This window comes from Cyprinodon tularosa, unplaced genomic scaffold, assembly GCF_016077235.1.
Source record: "Cyprinodon tularosa strain WSP-4 unplaced genomic scaffold, ASM1607723v1 ctg195, whole genome shotgun sequence".
In the NCBI taxonomy this organism is placed as follows: domain Eukaryota; kingdom Metazoa; phylum Chordata; class Actinopteri; order Cyprinodontiformes; family Cyprinodontidae; genus Cyprinodon; species Cyprinodon tularosa.
In genome coordinates this window covers 167223-188764 of record NW_024038707.1, presented here as the reverse complement: position 1 = coordinate 188764, position 21542 = coordinate 167223, and the positions used below count along the sequence as shown (strand labels likewise).

Genomic DNA, 21542 nt, shown 5'->3' with positions numbered 1-21542 from the left:
TAAGAATTCTATTTTTTTATTTCAAGGGCGTCATATCTGATTATAAGGGGAAAAAACACACATTCCTTTTGCACATCATATTATTTACCTTGAATTAGGGGCAAATGCGCTGATTTTAATATATTTTTACTCACTTAAATCAGTTGTTTCAGTTTAATATTAAATAAATTCTTATGATGATATGTGTGGATTACAGAATTACACAAGGGATAAATAAAGTAATTATGATTATGAAAAGACAATAACTGATTAATTCCTCCTAATTAAATATTTTGCCTTTCCAATTTACTTATTTATTATTTACTAATTATTTAGAAGTTACAGTCAGCTTTAAGCTCCAGTAGTATTCTAATAGCATCACAGTTATTATTTGGTAGCAGGGGGGGATTTGCCATTAGGCAATACTAGGCAGTTGCCTAGGGCCCCAACTTCCTGAGGGCCCCATAAAACTCTGTTTACATGAATGGTTACTACAACTATTCCTTGTTTGCACACATTATGTCTTTTATTAAAAATCCTTTTGCTAAAATGCCATCAAAACGAATATTAAGTGTTAAGAATATTAAGTGTGTCTCAGCCCCCCCTTCATTTTCCATCACATTGGATCAGTCCATTTGCTGCACATGTTCAGAAAGGTCCAAACAGACAGCAGCAAACCATTTGAAAATAAACCGTGCAAAGAGCAGTGTTGCCAACTTAGCGCTTTAGTCGCTATATTTAGCCACTTTTCAGACCCCTCTAGCACCTTTTTTTTTTTTTTTTTTAAGCGCCTAGCGCCAAATCTAGCGGCTTTGTTATGCTACTGGAGACTTTGGAGACAACATATAAAAGCAGCGAACTCTGCTCTCCAGAGCGAGTAGATTGGTAACCCCGCCTCCTGCTCTCCTCTATCTTGTCTGCTGTCATGATTCATGCAGCTATTATTTCATCCAAATGAAAAATGGAGAACAGATAAGCAGACCATGGCTTGTCTACAGTGAAAAGAAGTACTGGGTTATTTACTTTGGCCTTTTTGGAAACACAGGAAGGAGCGATCAGCTAAGTGAGCTTAGTGCTTGGAAAAAAAATCTTTCATTCTTTTAGAGACAGCATGAAAAGTCAGCTGAGTGCAAAACATAGAGAGGAAAACAAGAAGAAAAGGGAAAAGAAGACAGGGACAAAAAATAGAACAAATAATGCATGTCTTTTCTATTAAAATTTCTGTATCTGTATAGTGGGTCTGTTTTATGTGTTGTCTTCTCAATTCAGAGGGGCCCCTGCCCGTTTTTGCCTAGGGCCACATATTTACTAAATCCACCCCTGTTTGGTCGGTCTGGAGTCTCACTCTTTCCCTGTTTTTGTCATTCTTTTCTTTTCTGTGGCCGCATCCTTGTCAGTTTTGACTAGAACCAAGGATTGTGAGGCACCCAGTGAGTTTTATCAGTCAAACATGCTGCATAAATAAAGGCTCCTCTGCTCCTAATGAATGGAACACGAAGGCTTCAGCAGGATAGGGGCGGGGTTTGTGGAGGTGAGTCATTCCCATCTCTGCTGTGATTGGTCCGCTGTGCTGCCAATCACTCTTACACTCTTCCTGTGCAGGTGCAACGCTGGGCTCTGAACTAGCCGCTGCGGGGAAGTTAACGGGAAAAATCACGCATTTCATGGTAAACCATCCACTCATCTTTCGTAGCGGGACCGTTTTCATCATAACCGCGGAAACAGACGGAACGGAGGTTATTTATCCAACCCGAGGTCAGTGATTTAGGGAGCTATTATTAACCTTCATTTGACATAGCTGGGATGCTTAGCTAGCTCTTTAAACACATTTAAATATTGCTGACTTATAGCTGGGTTGAATTAGCCTGTAAGGATTATTAGCTTCTCCCCTGTTTTATTTTAAATATCTCAACGCTTTGTGTTTTACATAAGCAGTTAAGCTTTACGGTGGTAAATAACGTGTAACATTAAACATGGAGCCTTAAAACGGGTTTTTGTTGAGCTAACTTTGAGAGTTCAGCTACATAATTTAAGCTAGCTCTGTTATCAGATAACTGTAGAATAGGAGCCGGTTTATTTTAGAGCAAATAGGCTCAGAAACAATCGTCATGATAACAGGAATGAATAAATGACACCACCATCTGTTATTCTTTTATTGAAAGTGAGGCATAATATTATTAGCGACATGGCCTGTCCGGCTCAGGCTCCCTGCCTTCCCTGAACGGGAGCCGATAGGATAGTCTGTTTAGTCGATGCTTAGTCTGTTAAGCCCTTCTACTTCCGCCCTCTGATCCTCAATGAGGTGAAGGTGTGTCTGACTGATGTGGAGGATGTTCAGGCTCTCCTCAAGCTAGGGCTGCCACCTGCTAACCTTTAAGAAGGGGCATCCAACCCCCCATGACAGGTGGGGTTAGTATGTTTGCTAATAATAACAATAATTGAACTTTATTGATCTAACATTGGAGAAATTTACCTCTGCATTTAAAGTAGTTGGGAAATCATATCTAAATGTCAAATCATCAGAGGTGTCAAGTATGAAGTACAAATACCTTTTTACTGTACTTAAGTACACTTCTGTACGGTGGCCCTGAAGTGCAAACTGCAAATACAAATCTAAAAGCGCAACTACATTAAGAAAAACAAAACTACATAAAGCAAAGCGCAACTACATTAAAGCTACAGTGTGTAATAATTACAGGGATATACAGTCAGAAATGTAATATATTATACATAACTATGTTATTTATCATCATCTACGAGCTCAGCCTCTTAACCTTAATATTTGCGTTGCCTTAGAATTCGTTATTTATAATTACATAGGAGCGGGTCTCGCAGCCATGGAGGCAGACATCTTTGCGCTACGGCAGCACAGAGCCAACAAACTAGCGATTGCGAGATCGCCCATTACAATAACATGCTGCGTGATGATGCTGTTACTCTCCAGTATACTTATTCAGCAACTTCCCTGACGTTTCACAGGTAATGATTCAGTAATTTTCTGTAAAATAATTTTCTGGATATATACCTCAGTTACTTCTCTCCGGCTCCTTTGGAGATCTTCAAGCCTTTCCTCCTCTGCTCTAGTCACCCCGCTGGCACCTCTCCCTCGCCTGGCCCTAGCTGCACGCCCACCACGGCCTCTCTGCCCTCTTCCTCTCCCTCTACCTCGTCTTGTAACCCCCGTGCCGCAAACAAAACTTGGACTCTGTAAACGGGGAATATATATTCTTCCAGCGAACACAATCTCGCTGTTAAACTAATGACTACAATTACTTCATCTGTTTATATCACCATGCAAAGCAGCTCACCAAAACGTCACAACGATGTAGAAAAAATAACGGGTATATTTATTATGTTAAGTCTACATGAAATCTATACCTTACACAGACTAATGAAATACTATCTGTAAAATTATCTATGTAAACGAACCTCATCACTTGAGAGGGTAGGTGATGCGGACGTCGTGGAAGACATTTTGTCCCGTAAGCGGTGGGGGGGAGATGTTCATGTTGCTGCGGTCTGCAGTCTGGACGTTAGATGTCGCTGAAAATTATACACTGTAGCTTTAAGAAAAACAAAACTACATAAAGCAAAGCGCAACTGCATTAAGAAAAACACAATTACATTAACCTACCGGAAAAGGTAGGTACCAGTGGGAAACATGAGACATCGCTGATTGGACGACGGCGCCGTTTGACCCTTGAACCGGAAGTCATTCTGCCTGCTGCGGCTTTTGAAAACATGGATATTGTCGGCGCCCCAAACATAGCTGCCGTTATCCAGGAATATTTTGAATCAGGACATACGTACGAGGTGATACTGGATATGCTCAAGACTAATCACGAAATTTCAGTTAGTTTGCGTACACTGAAATCACACTTAAAAGAAGCTGGACCGTTCAGACTACGCAACTTCCGGTTCAAGGGTCAAACGGCGCCGTCGTCCAATCAGCGACGTATCATGTTTCCCTCTGGTACCTACCTTTTCCGGTAGGTTAATGTAATTGTGTTTTTCTTAATGTAGTTGCGCTTTGCTTTATGTATTTGCACTTTTAGATTTGTAGTTGCAGTTTGCACTTCAGGGCCACCGTACTTCTGGTATCTATACTTTACTCCATCACTTATTTGTCTTCCTACTTCTGACTTCTACTCATTACATTTTCGCACAAGTATCTGTACTTTCTATTCCTTACATTTTTAAAACAAACGTTACTCTTGGCTTCGGTTTAACTTCTAAATATTTATTTCCCGTCATGTGCTCCATCCAATGCAGATCATTGGCTCCATCCACATCTAGTGAAAACTAGTGTGATTGGATGAGTCATATAACGCAAACACTCATTGGTTAGCTAAAGGAAATCATCATCAAGCAAGCAGGAGTTCTTCAAACTGCTAACGTGAATTGTCTATGCCATGCTACAATGTGGGATTCAGAAAAAGATGTTGAAATGTCTGAAAGGTCGGACACAGGCGAGAGCGTATCAGGAGACCAACAAGACCTCCCTCATTATGGCCCCATCATGCATTTTTTTTCTTCAAAATAGTCAAAAAATTGAGCTTTCTATTCATATAGTGGCATCTGGCTGTTTTTTTTTTTAAAGGTTACTTTATACTCTTAAAGGAATAGTACACCCAAAACATGATTAGCCTTCATTTTCTACTCACCTCCATGCTGAACAACACTCTGGAGTACTTTTTTGATATCTCAAATGCATCTGGAGATCTGGGAGGCTTCTTGCTGTCTGCTGACATTCAAATAATGGAGGTCCATGGCGCCCGAGACAGAAAGGTCCATAAAAGTCCACAAAAACGTGTCAATATTCCTCCATACTGCTCGTCCAATGTAATCCAAGTGTCCTGAGTGGGTAGCATCCAGAATTTACTCGAAACGAAGTCATTTAGAATGTTTTTAGAGCATAAACAGTAGTGTATAGGATTTCCTAATAGCGCCCCCATGCGCGCTCACGATTCTACGGAAGCCGGCACACCAAACCAGCGCATTCAGCTCGGCAAAGAACTCATGCTCTTCCTCAACACTGAAGTCCTCAGACATTTTTCTTTCGTTGTTTCTTTCTTTGCACAGGTAAACAGCACATTTCTTCTTCTACGCTTGCATTATCGGCAGACCAGACGCTGAATGCGCACTTTCTTCCGGTTTGGTCTGCCGGCTTCCGTGGAATCGTGAGCGCGCATGGGGGCGCTATTAGGAAATCCTATACACTACTGTTTATGCTCTAAAAACATTCTAAATGACTTCGTTTCGAGTAAATTCTGGATGCTACCCACTCAGGACACTTGGATTACATTGGACGAGCAGTATGGAGGAATATTGACACGTTTTTGTGGACTTTTATGGACCTTTCTGTCTCGGGCGCCATGGACCTCCATTATTTGAATGTCAGCAGACAGCAAGAAGCCTCCCAGATCTCCAGATGCATTTGAGATATCAAAAAAGTACTCCAGAGTGTTGTTCAGCATGGAGGTGAGTAGAAAATGAAGGCTAATCATGTTTTGGGTGTACTATTCCTTTAAGTAGTTTTTGGAGCACATACTTTTTCACTTTCACTTGACTAAAGAGGTCAAGTTGATACTTCAACTTTTACCAGAGTGTTTTTAAACTGTAGTATCTATACTTCTACTTAAGTAACAAATGTGTGGACTTTTGACACCAATGCAAATCATTCTTGCCTAAACATGTATATAAATGGACTATTTATCAGATGTATTGTCCCCAAATTAAGAAAAAATCTGTATTACTTTTTTTCGTTATCTTATTCAGGCCAGTTAGTTCTACGTCAGCCTGAACACCTAAATTCGTCCAATCATATATCAACGGTCATCTGTCAATCAAATTTCTGCGGTCATAGCATCTTGATTCATATGTCGCAGCTAATTTACGCAACGGTTGAAATAAGAATAATTTCCTTTCCCATTGAGTTCCGTCCCAGTGTTCACGGGGATGGACGTCTGTGTCTTCGGCAGGCGTAGAGCTAACAGAACTGGCAGCGTTGCGAGGCAAGGGCTCAAACATGTACGGCTGGAAGCCTTCTACACCAAACCAAGCTTCTGCCGCCCTGGCGTCCTCTTCCACAACATCTTCGTCCCTGCTGTCCTCCTCTAATTGAAAAATGGATGACTGGGGTCCGAAATAGCGTTGAATTCGAGGCTGTTTTTGGTCCACTCTATAAAGCTTCAAATTCAACGCTATTTCTGCCATTTTGAATTGAAAAAGCTTCCTGGATGGGAATCTAAACGTCTTCAAACTTGGAAACAAAGTCCGTCGGATTTTTGAGTGATTTTTTTTTTTCCTGAACATTATTCTCGTAGAGCGGAGTATAATTGTGCTCTGCTTTACCTGCTGGCCTTTTCCTCTGCAGTCGTAACAAAGTGCTTGTTTTTAAATGTGCCGTTGTATCCCTTGTAGTAATTATTTTTAATTTGCTTCACCTCGGAAGAATTTTTCCTAATTGCTAGACACAAATTTCATTTTTCTCTGAACTCGTAGACATTCCACATGACAGTGCTAAGGATTTTAAGTGTGAAGGAAAAAGGGAGACAGGGAAACTATCCACCCTCGCCACTAAGTCACATTTGGTGTTTTGAGCTCCTGATAGCCCACCTTTAATGTGAGTCCGTCTTTAATCCATTACTTTATATAAACACGCACTCCTGCTCAGTTGTGTGCACTCAAGGGAATGAAAGTTGGTGTGGTGGTGCGCTAATCTGTATCATGCCTCTGCTATTGATTCATATAATTTACACATGCATGAGCGTAAGGCCGTGCACATGGGCTGCTGCCCGTGGCCCTCGTATCAGAAAGCACCACTGGAGGGAGAGACACTTCATATATACATTAGGGATGGAACGGATTATGAAAACCGTCCGAACCGTTCGGTTCGACTGTCTCGGTTCGGTTCGCGTGTTGCGTTCGGTTCATGCGCTGCTCCTTTTTCTCATAGGCGAAGCGTTTACACTCCAGAGCAGAAGGTGCCGGGTGTAGCAGAAAAAAATCAGTTGTTGTGGAGAATTGTGTGGGTATGGCGAGTGGGAAAGAACAGGAGTTGGAAGACGCGCCAGCAGCACTTTATAGGTCTGCTGTATGGGAGCGCTTTGCATTTAGAGTGACCTATGATGACGGCGGAAAGAAAGTTGTGGATAAAAGTGCAACAGTGTGCAAGCATTGTGCAACACGTTTTGTTTATGCTAACAGCAACACGAACATGTCAGGCTAACAATCAACATATACTGAACCGAAAACCGTGACCACGAAACCGTGAACCGAACCGTGGATTTTGTGAACCGTTCCACCCCTAAGATAGATAGATAGATATATAGATATATATCTAGATAGATATATAGATACAGGTGCTGGTCATAAAATTAGAATATCATGAAAAAGTAGATTGATTTCAGTAATTCCATTTAAAAAGTGAAACTTGTATATTATATTCATACATTACATACAAACTCATATATTTCAGATGTTTATTTTGTTTAATTTTGATGATTACAAATGACAACAAATGAAAATCTCAAATTCATCATATCAGAAAATTAGAATATTACTGAAGACCAATAAAAACAAAGGATTTATAGAAATGTTGGCCAACTGAAAAGTATGAACATGAAAAGTATGAGCATGTACAGCACTCAGTATTTAGTTGGGCCTCCTTTGGCCTGTATTACTGCAGCAATGCGGCGTGGCATGGAGTCGATCAGTCTGTGGCACTGCTCAGGTGTTATGATAGCCCAGGTTGCTCTAATAGAGGCTTTTAGCTCTTCTGAATTGTTGGGTCTGGTGTATTGCATCTTCTTCTTCACAATACCCCATAGATTTTCTATGGGGTTAAGGTCAGGAGAGTTTGCTGGCCAATTAAGAACAGGGATACCATGGTCCTTCAACCAGGTACTGGTAGCTTTGGCACTGTGTGCAGGTGCCAAGTCCTGTTGGAAAATGAAATCTGCATCTCCAAAAAGTTGGTCAGCTGCAGGAAGCATGAAGTGCTCTAAAACTTCCTGGTATGTGGCTGCGTTGACCCTGGACCTCAGAAAACACAATGGACCAACACCAGCAGATGACATGGCACCCCAAACCATCACTGACTGCGGAAACTTTACACTGGACTTCAAGCAACGTGGATGAAGTGCCTCTCTTCTTTTTCTCCAGACTCTGGGACCTTGATTTCCAAAGGAAATGCAAAATTTACTTTCATCAGAGAACATGACTTTGGACAACTCACCAGCAGTCCAGTCCTGTTTCTCTTTAGCCCAGGCAAGACGCTTCTGACGCTGTCTGTGGTTCAAGAGTGGCTTGACACAAGGAATGCGACAGCAGAAACCCATGTCTTTCATACGTCTGTGTGTGGTGGTTCTTGAAGCACTCACTCCAGCTGCAGTCCACTCTTTGTGAATCTCCCCCACATTTTTGAGTGGGTTTTGTTTCACAATCCTCTCCAGGGTGCGGTTATCTCTCTTGCTTGTACACTTTTTTCGACCACATCTTTTCCTTCCCTTCGCCTCTCTATTAATGTGCTTGGACACTGAGCTCTGTGAACAGCCAGCCTCTTTAGCGATGACCTTTTGTGTCTTGCCCTCCTTGTGCAAGGTGTCGATGGTCGTCTTTTGGACAACTGTCAAGTCAGCAGTCTTCCCCATGATTGTGTAGCCTATAGAACTAGACTGAAAGACCATTTAAAGGCTTTTGCAGGTGGTTTGAGTTAATTAGCTGATTAGAGTGTGGGACCAGGGGCCATCAATTTTGAACCTTTTCACAATATTCTAATTTTCTGATATGATGAATTTGAGATTTTCATTTGTTGTCATTTGTAATCATCAAAATTAAACAAAATAAACATCTGAAATATATGAGTTTGTATTAGGGGTGGGTATTGGCAAAGAAGTCACGATTCGATTCGAATCACGATTCACATGCCACGATGCGATTCTATCACGATGTATCACGATACTTGAAATATTGCGATGCATTGCGATATTTTCACTGAACACTGTAAGAAAAAGATGCAGCTGACTGAAAGCAACTGAATTCATACATAGCTGTATTTATTGAAATGACTTTTGGAGGTGTTGCCATGAAAACAAATACTGGACAGAAATATTACTATTACTGGCGTGGACACACTGACAAAAAGATCTTAGGATTCATCAAACTTAAAATAACAAAATGAGGATAATCAGTGCCGTTTACATGGCCTCAGTGGTCCTTTAAACCAATTAAATCAAAACATTCAAAATGTATGACATTTCCCCTTTTGCAAATTGCGTGCATCATATCAATTTCGTTTTTAGCTTCTTTGTTTTTAAAGCCACAATGCATCCAAGCATCTGACTTGAAATGTGATGGAGCCGGGGGGCGAATTTTCTCAGTCTCCTCCATATTTTGTTTACGAATGACTCGTCTCAGTATCCCACGGCCGGACATGCTTGTGACACAAAGCAGCAGGCCTCAACACATTCGCAGCGACATCTGCTGGACTGGAAGTTGTATTCCGATTGGTTTGATTGATGTGCGCCAACCATTAATGTATTTTATTTGTTCATTTTTTTTTTATAATAATCGATTCTTGCCTTCAAGAATCGATTCAGTAGATCACAAAAATTAGAATCACGATTCATCGATTTGACGATTATTTTGCACACCCTTAGTTTGTATGTAATGTATGAATATAATATACAAGTTTCACTTTTTAAATGGAATTACTGAAATCAATCTACTTTTTCATGATATTCTAATTTTATGACCAGCACCTGTATATATCTAGATAGATATATAGATATATATCTATATAGATATAGATATATATCTATATAGATATAGATATATATATAGATATATATATATATATAGATATATAGATATATAGATATATAGATATATAGATATATAGATATATAGATATAGATATATAGATATATAGATATATATATAGATATATATATATATATATATAGATATATATATATATATAGATATATATATATATCTATATATATATATATATATCTATATATATATATATAGATATATAGATATATATATAGATAGATATATATATATATAGATATATATAGATAGATATATATATATAGATATATAGATATATATATAGATATCTATATCTATATATATAGATATATATATATATAGATATATATATAGATATCTATATCTATATATATAGATATATATATATATAGATATAGAGAGATCAAGGGAGAGATCTAGAGAGAGGTATAGAGATTTAGAGATATATGTATATCTGTATGCATGTATAAATTCAATGAAAAATGCAATCCAGAACTTAAACTTATTTGAAACATTTTGATTAAAAACAGATTTTGAGAGCAATTTTTCTGTTTTCTCAGATTGTTGTTATAAAAATATATATTTTGATTCATTTCATTTTTTTTAATATATTTTCAACTTTTATTGTTTTAAATTTTTAATGGATTTCCTATTTTCTTTTCCAGATTGAGTTTTAGGAGTTGTTTTCTTTCCAATTGTCTTTCTAATCACATTAACTTCACTTTAAGCCAAACATAAACACTCAATCTGGGCCAATAAATAATATACTAACACTTCTGTTACCAAAGCGTGTAAACTAAACAATGATCATTACTGGATGTCTGTTCCTGCATAGATGGCGTCTGCAAATGCGACATACGGACAGAAGGAGTCGTCGGACCAGAACTTTGATTACATGTTTAAAATCCTCATCATTGGGAACAGCAGTGTGGGAAAAACCTCCTTCCTCTTCCGCTATGCAGACGACTCATTCACGCCGGCCTTCGTCAGCACGGTGGGCATCGACTTCAAGGTGAAGACCATCTATAGGAACGACAAGAGGATAAAACTACAGATTTGGGTGAGAACCTATAGGTCTGGGATTGTGGGTACTGACACCTGTCACACGTTTGGCCAATTTTCACTGTTTTGTAAAGTCAGTCAGTTGAAATATCTCAAAGTTATTGCTACATATATGATTTTACTAATACTTTAAATCAAAGACTAAATATTTTCAAAGATGTAAAACATTAGCTTGTTAGCTAACTGCTTGAAGACACTGGTTTTCCTCCTTATGGCAGAGATTTGTTGAACTACACTGTAAAAACTTCCATCTTCTTTCCTTCTAAGCATCTAAAACAAACATAATTTTGGTTTTTTGGCCTGTTTGATCCAAAAACATGACTTTGGAATATAGAAAATCTTCACAAAATCTTCCAAAGTTTTTGCTGTTTTTTTTTTTTTTTTTTTTTTTTTTTTACAGTTTAAATCGGTTTATTTCTCTTTAGAGAATTGAATAATCCAGTCAGACTGGTTCAAAGTTTTGTATCTGAGTAAAACCAGCTGATTGCTTACAGTCATTGACTTTGTAGAATTCGTTCCACCTTTTGAGTGTGTGTGGACTGCAGATTTTCATCTGCATTTTGCCGTTGACTCTACAGCAATCCCTCCCACCGAGCCGGCTGCTGGTAGGAAACCTGGAAGTTGCTTTCGTTTTACAGAAAGAAACCTCCAGCAGAACCAGACTCGGTGTGAGCAGACTTTTGCCAAAGCCAACTGGGGTTCAGGGAGAGAGAAGCAGACATACAAGAAAAAAAATAAAATAACTGATATATAAATACTATCTATGTCGGAAGAGGTAACAGTAGCTACGTTTACATGCGCAAAATTTCCCCGATCCGATCCAAACCTTGGTTGATCGGAAATTCAAAATCTCCGTTTACATGGACACTAAATGAAATGATCCGATCATGACGTGTGTATACATGTACCAAGCGTTGGATCAGATTAAATCTTTTAAGCATGCGCAGAACTTCCTGCCAAACTTGGCAGTTCTGTCTGCGTCTGGTTTTTGGGAGGCCTGACAAACGATGCGCTCGGAGCGAGCGGAAATAAAAACGGAGAGAGGAGGAAAAAAGTGCTTGGCAGCGAAATGTCTGAGAGAAAATGTAGAGAATGAGCGATTGAACCGGCGTGGGAGAGCGAGTGGGCTGTGGAGAGAGAAAAGAGGAAGAGGATAAATTCCTGCTTCCTGCAGCTTTAAATGAACTTGAGTGTATAAGTCGGCGTTCCTAGACTCCTCTCGCCATGCTGTTCACAACAAGAGCGACCGGTGGTTTCCTGTTGTTGACAAGGCGGAAAAACGTCACGCTGACGTCGCACACATGCGCAGTGAAGATTATTTTACTCTTAAGATCCGAATGGGTGTTTACATGGACGCCAATCGGAATGGCGATCGGCAAAAACCACCTCTCTCTTTCGGAATTAAATTTAGATCCGATCGGACCGAATCGGATTAGAATCTTCAGTCTGACATGTTTACATGAAACATTTTTGATCTGATCAGGCCTTCAATCCGATTAGTTGTGTCCATGTAAACGTAGCTAGTAAAGTAGCTCCATGGGTGGCTCTGTCAGGAAAAGAAACATTAAGCAGAAGAGCCAGTTTTCATGTCAAGGAGATGAAAGAGAGCACACGGTCAATAAAACTGGGCCCATAGGTATGTTTAGGGTAGAAACCAGAGGTGGGGACTCGAGTTTGTGACTCGTACTTGAGTCGCACTTAAAGGAATAGTACACCCAAAACATGATTAGCCTTCATTTTCTACTCACCCCCATGCTGAACAACACTCTGGAGTACTTTTTTGATATCTCAAATGCATCTGGAGATCTGGGAGGCTTCTTGCTGTCTGCTGACATTCAAATAATGGAGGTCTATGGCGCCCGAGGCAGAAAGGTCCATAAAAGTCCACAAAAAACGTGTCAATATTCCTCCATACTGCTCATCCAATGTATTCCAAGTGTCCTGAGTGGGTAGCATCCATAATTTACTAGAAACGAAGTCATTTAGAATGTTTTTAGAGCATAAACAGTAGTGTATAGGATTTCCTGAAAGCGCGCACCTGCGCGTTCATGACGCTATGGAAGCCGCGGCAGACCAAACCAGATGAAAGTGCGCATTCAGCGTCTGCTCTGCCGATAATGCAAGCGTAGAAGAAGAAATGTGCTGTTTACCTGTGCAAAGAAAGAAACAGCGAAAGAAAAATGTCTGAGGACTTCAGTGTTGAAGAAGAGCATGAGTTCTTTGCCGAGCTGAATGCGCACTTTCGTCTGGTTTGGTCTGCCGCGGTTTCCGTAGACTCGTGAACGCGCTTTTAGGAAATCCTATACACTACTGTTTATGCTCTAAAAACATTCTAAATGACTTTGTTTCGAGTAAATTATGGACGCTACCCACTCAGGACACTTGGAATACATTGGACGAGCAGTATGGAGGAATATTGACACGTTTTTTGTGGACTTTTATGGACCTTTCTGCCTCGGGCGCCATAGACCTCCATTATTTGAATGTCAGCAGACAGCAAGAAGCCTCCCAGATCTCCAGATGCATTTGAGATATCAAAAAAGTACTCCAGAGTGTTGTTCAGCATGGGGGTGAGTAGAAAATGAAGGCTAATCATGTTTTGGGTGTACTATTCCTTTAAGTCGCATATTTAATGACTTCAGACTCGACTTAGACTCGCGATTTCCGACGTGTGAACAATATTTTATTTTCTAAGAGTTTTTTGTTTTACTAACTTGACTGATCGCCGCTCGCCTTACACACAGCAGAGGATAAAAAAAAAAAAATGGCAGAGGGGCTGTCAAACAGTCATGTAGCACTGACGTCAGTGACGCAACGCTACGTGACATATAAGCATGTATTTTTTATTTACCAGTTCAAGATAATGATCATTCCATAGATATAATAGTGACCTTTAAGCTATACCGTCTCAGTGAAGGAGATGAAAACACAAGGAGAAACAAGCAAGCACGCAAATTATTGAACTTATTTTTATTAATCATGTGATTAGAATTTATTGTGCGATTAATTTAATATTGCAACAGGCCTACTCTGGACTTGAGACTTGACTTGGACTTGCAAAAAATGACTTGTGAACATGTCTGGTAGAAACAGGACAAAGCCCTGAAAAACAGGTCTGTCATCTTCTATCATCTATAATTTAAAGCGTTAATGCCAGGAGTCCAGTTGATATTTTCCTCCAGGATGGGTTCCCAGCCAAACAGAACCAGCCCAGATGATGAGAAAAAGCAGAGTGATCATAAAGTTTGTGGCTGAACAAATACTGCAGCATTGGAGAATAGAGATAGAATGAGGAAAAGGGATCCCCACGTCCTCCAGCAGTCTAAGCCTATAGCAGCATAACTATACAGGTGCTGGTCATAAAATTAGAATATCATGAAAAAGTAGATTGATTTCAGTAATTCCATTTAAAAAGTGAAACTTGTATATTATATTCATACATTACATACAAACTCATATATTTCAGGTGTTTATTTTGTTTAATTTTGATGATTACAAATGACAACAAATGAAAATCTCAAATTCATCATATCAGAAAATTAGAATATTGTGAAAAGGTTCAAAATTGATGGCCCCTGGTGCCACACTCTAATCAGCTAATTAACTCAAACCACCTGCAAAAGCCTTTATATGGTCTTTCAGTCTAGTTCTATAGGCTACACAATCATGGGGAAGACTGCTGACTTGACAGTTGTCCAAAAGACGACCATCGACACCTTGCACAAGGAGGGCAAGACACAAAAGGTCATCGCTAAAGAGGCTGGCTGTTCACAGAGCTCAGTGTCCAAGCACATTAATAGAGAGGCGAAGGGAAGGAAAAGATGTGGTCGAAAAAAGTGTACAAGCAAGAGAGATAACCGCACCCTGGAGAGGATTGTGAAACAAAACCCATTCAAAAATGTGGGGGAGATTCACAAAGAGTGGACTGCAGCTGGAGTGAGTGCTTCAAGAACCACCACACACAGACGTATGAAAGACATTGGTTTCTGCTGTCGCATTCCTTGTGTCAAGCCACTCTTGAACCACAGACAGCGTCAGAAGCGTCTTGCCTGGGCTAAAGAGAAACAGGACTGGACTGCTGGTGAGTGGTCCAAAGTCATGTTCTCTGATGAAAGTAAATTTTGCATTTCCTTTGGAAATCAAGGTCCCAGAGTCTGGAGGAAAAGAAGAGAGGCACTTCATCCACGTTGCTTGAAGTCCAGTGTAAAGTTTCCACAGTCAGTGATGGTTTGGGGTGCCATGTCATCTGCTGGTGTTGGTCCATTGTGTTTTCTGAGGTCCAGGGTCAACGCAGCCACATACCAGGAAGTTTTAGAGCACTTCATGCTTCCTGCAGCTGACCAACTTTTTGGAGATGCAGATTTCATTTTCCAAAAGGACTTGGCACCTGCACACAGTGCCAAAGCTACTAGTACCTGGTTGAAGGACCATGGTATCCCTGTTCTTAATTGGCCAGCAAACTCTCCTGACCTTAACCCCATAGAAAATCTATGGGGTATTGTGAAGAAGAAGATGCAATACACCAGACCCAACAATTCAGAAGAGCTAAAAGCCACTATTAGAGCAACCTGGGCTATCATAACACCTGAGCAGTGCCACAGACTGATCGACTCCATGCCACGCCGCATTGCTGCAGTAATACAGGCCAAAGGAGGCCCAACTAAATACTGAGTGCTGTACATGCTCATACTTTTCATGTTCATACTTTTCAGTTGGCCAGCATTTCTATAAATCCTTTGTTTTTATTGGTCTTCAGTAATATTCTAATTTTCTGATATGATGAATTTGAGATTTTCATTTGTTGTCATTTGTAATCATCAAAATTAAACAAAATAAACATCTGAAATATATGAGTTTGTATGTAATGTATGAATATAATATACAAGTTTCACTTTTTAAATGGAATTACTGAAATCAATCTACTTTTTCATGATATTCTAATTTTATGACCAGCACCTGTAGAGATAGCTCAGGATAACCTGAGCCACTCTAACTAGAAGCTTTATCAAAAAGGAAAGTTTTAAGCCTAGCCTTAAAAGCAGACAGGGTGTCTGCCTCACGGACTAAAACTGGTAGTTGGTTCCACAGGAGAGGAGCCTGATAACTAAAAGATCTGCCTCCCATTCTACTTTTAGAAACTCTAGGAACCACTAGTAAACCTGCAGATTGAGAGCGAAGTGCTCTGTTAGGAACATAAGGAACAATCAGATCTCTGATATCAGATGGAGCTTAAATTATATTCTGGATTCAACAGGAAGAGAATGTAAGATAGAAAAAATATGATCTCTGTTTTTAATTCACAGATTTAAGTAGGTTACAAATTTTTGGCCTTAAAAAACATTAGTTTAGGAGACTTAAACACATTAGTTTTCATATTTCTAAATGATATTTTTTCTGTTAAAACACACAGTCATTTTTCCTTAGCTTCAGAATTTGACTGAAACTGAGATACAACTTACTACACAAAAAAAAAAAAAAGGTTTCTGTTTTTAAAATAGATGTTTGTGTCCCTCTAGTGGTAGGAAAGGGAACTGATTGTGTAGTTAATGATCCAAAATGTGTTTTGTTCCGTGTGTGTGCAGGACACTGCTGGACAGGAGCGCTACAGAACCATCACCACAGCCTACTACAGGGGAGCCATGGGCTTTATCCTTATGTATGACATCACCAACGAGGAGTCCTTCAACTCTGTGCAAGACTGGTAAGAGATATCAGAAAGCGTCAGTCTTACTGCCTGATCATTTGATGCAGTTTCCTCCTAGTTGGAAGATGTTTTATCCTCCTAAATATCCCAGTTTATGTCAACTGAACTCTCTTTAGAATGCTGTTAGGGATGCACGATATAATCGGCCCTCTATCGGTATCGGCCTTAAAACTGAATATCGGACATCGGCCACCCCACCGATATTTAACCCGATATTTGATCAGCTTCTGAGTTTCTAAAGTCTAAAAAAATAAAATAAAAAATACTACTACTTCTTCCTAAAAAACTTCTTTTTTACAGACTTGAAAACTTCTAAAGACGAGGGAAAAAAATATTGACACATTAAAATATCACAATATTTTCATATGCTGATATATTGGCATTTAAAAACACCATATCAATCTCTTTTACTAATGAAATATTGCTATATGACATCGTTATGCTACGAAATCCCCCGAAAATCCACGAAATGTTGCCATATTTTTATATGTCGATATATTGACGCGGTATCGATCTATTTTACTAACAAAATCTCACAAGAATTTGCAAAATATCACGAGAGTTTGTAACAGAACGATGAAATTTCACGAGATTTTGAAAGTAAAATAGATCGATACCACGTTTTTAAAAATCAATTTGATATCAGCATATGAAAATATATTTGAGTATTTTATTTTTCAAAGTGTCAGAAATGGATAACAAAACTGCTATTTTCAATGACTACTTATTTTTGTCCAGCTTTAACATCAGTATCGATATCGGTTATCGGCTACATGAGTTTTAAAATATCGGCATATCGGATATCGGCCAAAATCCCAATATCGTGCATCCCTAAATGCTGTAAATGTGAAATAATGGCGTCTGTTCCAGTGAGGCAGCAGCGTTACCTCACAGAAAATACACTTTTTCCAAAAAAAACAAATTTTTTTTGTAACAGGTCGACCCAGATCAAGACCTACTCATGGGACAATGCTCAAGTTCTCCTGGTGGGAAACAAATGTGATATGGAGGATGAGCGGCTGGTGGCGTCTGAGAGGGGCCGGCAGCTGGCCGAGCAGCTCGGTAAGTCTCCATTAGCCGATATACTGGTAGGTCATTCCTAACTCTAGTCCCCATTGGGCTGCAGATTTATCCTAAAGAAGGAAAAGGTCCACCCAGTCTGCAGCCTGTTTGCCATAAAGAGAGTTAACTTTTCTTATTCTGTCATTTTAGCTTGTTTTACATAAACCAGGAAAAGTCCGGTCAGCAAGGAATAATCAATGGATCATTATTTAACCTAAAAAAAAATACATTTGCAGTGATTCAATGAATTTAACGTTAATCAGTAAAAAAATGTAAATAATTTTCGTCAAAATCACTAAGTGCGAGAGCGGCCATTTTTGCCCAAATATAGTCACCCCTCCCTCCTGCCATCTTCCAGCAGTGACGTCACGGTCTTAAAAGGCAAGAATTCTTCAAAATAAAACTAAGGCCTTAATTGGTATTAAAATGTCTTAAATCAGTCTTTTGTTGGTCTTAATTTTTAAAACATCATAAATAGGATTATTTTTATTACGGTTTATTTTTGTAATCTAAATGAAACATTAAATTTGACAAATCAGAGTGAGCGGACCTTCACACACAGCTATGCAGAGAGAGAGCTGCTGCAGACGGGCCACACTGCAAAAAATCTAAAGCTAGACTAGTCATTTTTTTCTTACAATACATGCATTTGTTCTTGAATTGAGGAGGTAAAAGATAGATTTTGCAGATGGAACAAGACAATTTACACTTAAAATAAGAAAACACAATTGCATTGTCTTATTTCAAGTGCATATTATCTAATTATCTTATTTTAAGAGTAAAAATACTCATTCCATTGGCAAACTCTCTCATTTACCTTCTTAAATTAAGGGTGAATACACTTAATTTAGGAAATGTTTACTTATTTGTAGATCGGTTTTGCAGTGTAACGTTAGCCCTCCGAGGCTAACATTAGCCCTCGTTGCCGCAGTCCTCTTAAAGGTACACTATGCAACCGGTGTTGATTTTCCAGCGAGGCTCCCCCCAGAGGGCGAAAGTAAAAGTGCACTGTCGTAAATATGCTCAGCTGTTCTCCTGGTTTCTCGGTCAAGCCAGGCGCAGTAGTCTTGAGCTTAGCAGACAGACGAACGCAACGAATGACTAATGCTGCGTTCACACCGCAGCTGGCGCGACAGAAGCAGCGAGTTTACATGCAAAGTCAATGGTTGACGCGCGTCAAGGCGCAGCAAAAGGTCCCGCGGCGCGTTTTGAGCAGCAGGCGCGGCGCGTTTTGAGCAGCAGGCGCGGCGCGTTTTGAGCAGCAGGCGCAGCGCGTCTGAGCAGCTGAAGCAGTGCGTCAGGCGCGTTTAATCATCTGACGCAGGGAGAGAGACACAGCGCTGATGATCAGAGCGCTATGATCACTCCTCTTAAACAGTTTATTGACGCATAAATTAACTTAAAATGCAGAAATCTGCCGGCAGAATATGTTCGCTTTTATTATCCTGCTGCCTGCAGTTTGGATTATTTAGATGAAAAACACCTTCCAGCTGCCGCGGTGAACCGTGAGGAGGCGACCCGGCCAGAGGCTGCTGATGAAGGGATTCCTACTGTCGGCGCACCGCTGGTATGTGGGAGTCTGAGCGGCTCCGACAGAAAAAAATATTGAAGGCAGGATGATAATCTGAATGAACTGACTGCAATGATTACGATTTCAGGTGTATTTTCTCATTTAAACACATATTAAAACTACTTTATTCCCACTGATCACAGCAAATATAGCTGCAAGGCAAAGAAAGGATAGTGAAGCTCCGCCCAACGCGCCTCAGACACACTTTAGCACCGCGCAGCCAGAGCAGCAAAGCTGCTTCAGCCGTGCGTCAGAACTAACTGGTACAAGCAGCAAAAATGAAGCAGCAGACGCGATTTTGCTGCTTTTGCTGCGTGAACGTAGCATAACTGCACAAATATCGCCACTGCGCTAGCTACGAGAATGCTTTTAACTGGGGGGTGTAGCAGTTCTCGCCGTAAAGCAAGACCGACTCTGGCGAGACTTCTGAGCCTGTGGGTGCGGGTCGGTGCTCCTGCAATTGCAAGTGCAGTATTTCCCCCACAGACCACCAGGGCGGCCGAGAATACCTTTGTTCAACCTGTAATGACTCATTTAATCATCCAAAACGTTATGGAACACATTAATTAACTGAAAAATGTTGCATAGTGTGCCTTTAACATCAGAACTAAATTCCGCACTAAATCAGTAAATGGGCCATATAGTGACGCTTAAAGGGGTGATTATATAGAAGTTCAGTGCACATCGTACTGGATTCCACTTTCCTTGGTGAACTCCATCATGTCTACGTTGGCAGATCTGAGGTGACTTTGCTTTCTGGTGAGCCGTAGAGCCTGAGTGTCGTTTCCTCCGTCCATGTTAACAGGATTCGAGTTCTTTGAAGCCAGTGCGAAAGACAACATCAACGTGAAGCAGACGTTCGAGCGGCTGGTGGACATCATCTGTGAGAGGATGACAGAGACTCTGGATAACAACGACCCGGCCGTCACCGGAGCCAAGCAGGGGCCACAGCTGAATGAGCAGCCGCAGAGGTCCAACCAAGACTGCGCTTGCTGAACACACACACACAAGAAAAACACACACAGACATAAACACACACACATACTCACTGCTTGTCCAGATTTTTCAACTTTTTGTAGCTTGGATCTTTGCTCTCTATGTTCTTTTTAACATATAGATGCAAATATGTCCCTGCACAAACCCACTGCCATCATCAGAGCCACACCAGTAGGCTGCTTAGATTCTCCTCATTCAGAGCTTTGTCAGCGTGACGCAGCTTTCCACCAAAAATGTTTGTTCCAATCTCAGTCAGAGGGACCATGAAGGCTTTTCTTCCACTCAGCTTTTCAGCACACAGAGCTGCATCCACCAGATTTGCAGCAATTCTAGTTTTTGTCCCAGCTTTACTTTATTTTACTGTGGTTCATTTTCTTAAGGATCTAAAATCCTCCTTTCCGTGTTTCGTGGTTACAGATGTTTGGTTTGATGTCCCTGCAGGCTTATTCTATAGAAATGTTCTATATTCTATAGAAATGTTCTATATTCTATAGAAATGTTCCTTTCTACTTAATCTAGGAGCCTTTGAAATATAAAAAGTCAATTTACAGATGTGAAAAGTGTTCACGCTACTGTTCCAGGTGTTTAAAACTAGGGATGCAAACAAACAATTGATTTATGATTAATGTCCATTGATGGTTTATTAAACCACCATTTTTTTTTTCCCCCATCTGATTTACTGATAACGAGACGATCTGGGCTGTTAATCATAAGGATCATTAAACAGCGTTGCGAGGCAAGGGCTCAAACATGTACGGCTGGAAGCCTTCTACACCAAACCAAGCTTCTGCCGCCCTGGCGTCCTCTTCCACAACATCTTCATCCCCGCTTTCCTCCTCCAAATAAAAAATGGATGACGGAGGAGACTCATCCACGACCTCCGACACTAAACTCTCCTCCTCTTGCATGTTTCCTCTGTCCATAGCGTTCCTTGACAGCGTCGTTTCTAAGTCACCAATTTAGTTCTACTTGGTCCCAATGGAATTTCCCATTGGGAACCTGCTAGCACTAAGTTGCTAACTGGTTAGCAAGATGCTTCTGATAAACCGGCTACAATCAAACTTGCTTGTGAACTTTCCATAACCCTCTTGATAAACGACCAATCACCCTCACTTTATTCACTCGTGTAAAGTCGTGCACCACTCGGGAGAATCCCTACGACTTTATGGTTGGTTCACATGGCAAGATTTTAAAATGAACATTCTAAGAAATGAATTAGTTTTATTTGAAAACCCACACATCGCTCCGTATTTTGACGTTGACCAACGGCGAAGACGTACGTGGACGATTCCGTGTGGAGGATGTGAAACGGCTGTCATTGATTAACATGACAGACAAGCACGACGT

General features: G+C 40.2%; 1 protein-coding gene across 1 annotated transcript; it reads left to right on the top strand.

The window, feature by feature from the left end:
* Positions 1-1567: 1567 nt before the first annotated feature.
* Positions 1568-21045, top strand: LOC119782523 (ras-related protein Rab-3A-like). Its single transcript, XM_038283520.1, has 5 exons — positions 1568-1734; positions 10637-10861; positions 16446-16564; positions 17505-17629; positions 20005-21045. Exons 2-5 carry the CDS (start codon positions 10637-10639, stop codon positions 20193-20195), a joined length of 660 nt encoding a protein of 219 aa, XP_038139448.1. The 5' UTR covers positions 1568-1734; the 3' UTR covers positions 20196-21045.
* Positions 21046-21542: the final 497 nt, after the last annotated feature.

Bases quoted from the DNA above. Each gene is read 5' to 3' on its own strand.
- LOC119782523 (XM_038283520.1), top strand. From the start codon at position 10,637: ATGGCGTCTGCAAATGCGACATACGGACAGAAGGAGTCGTCGGACCAG. The intron at 10,862-16,445 runs GTGAGAACCTAT...GTGTGTGTGCAG, and splicing joins GGATAAAACTACAGATTTGG to GACACTGCTGGACAGGAGCG. The intron at 16,565-17,504 runs GTAAGAGATATC...TTTTTGTAACAG, and splicing joins TTCAACTCTGTGCAAGACTG to GTCGACCCAGATCAAGACCT.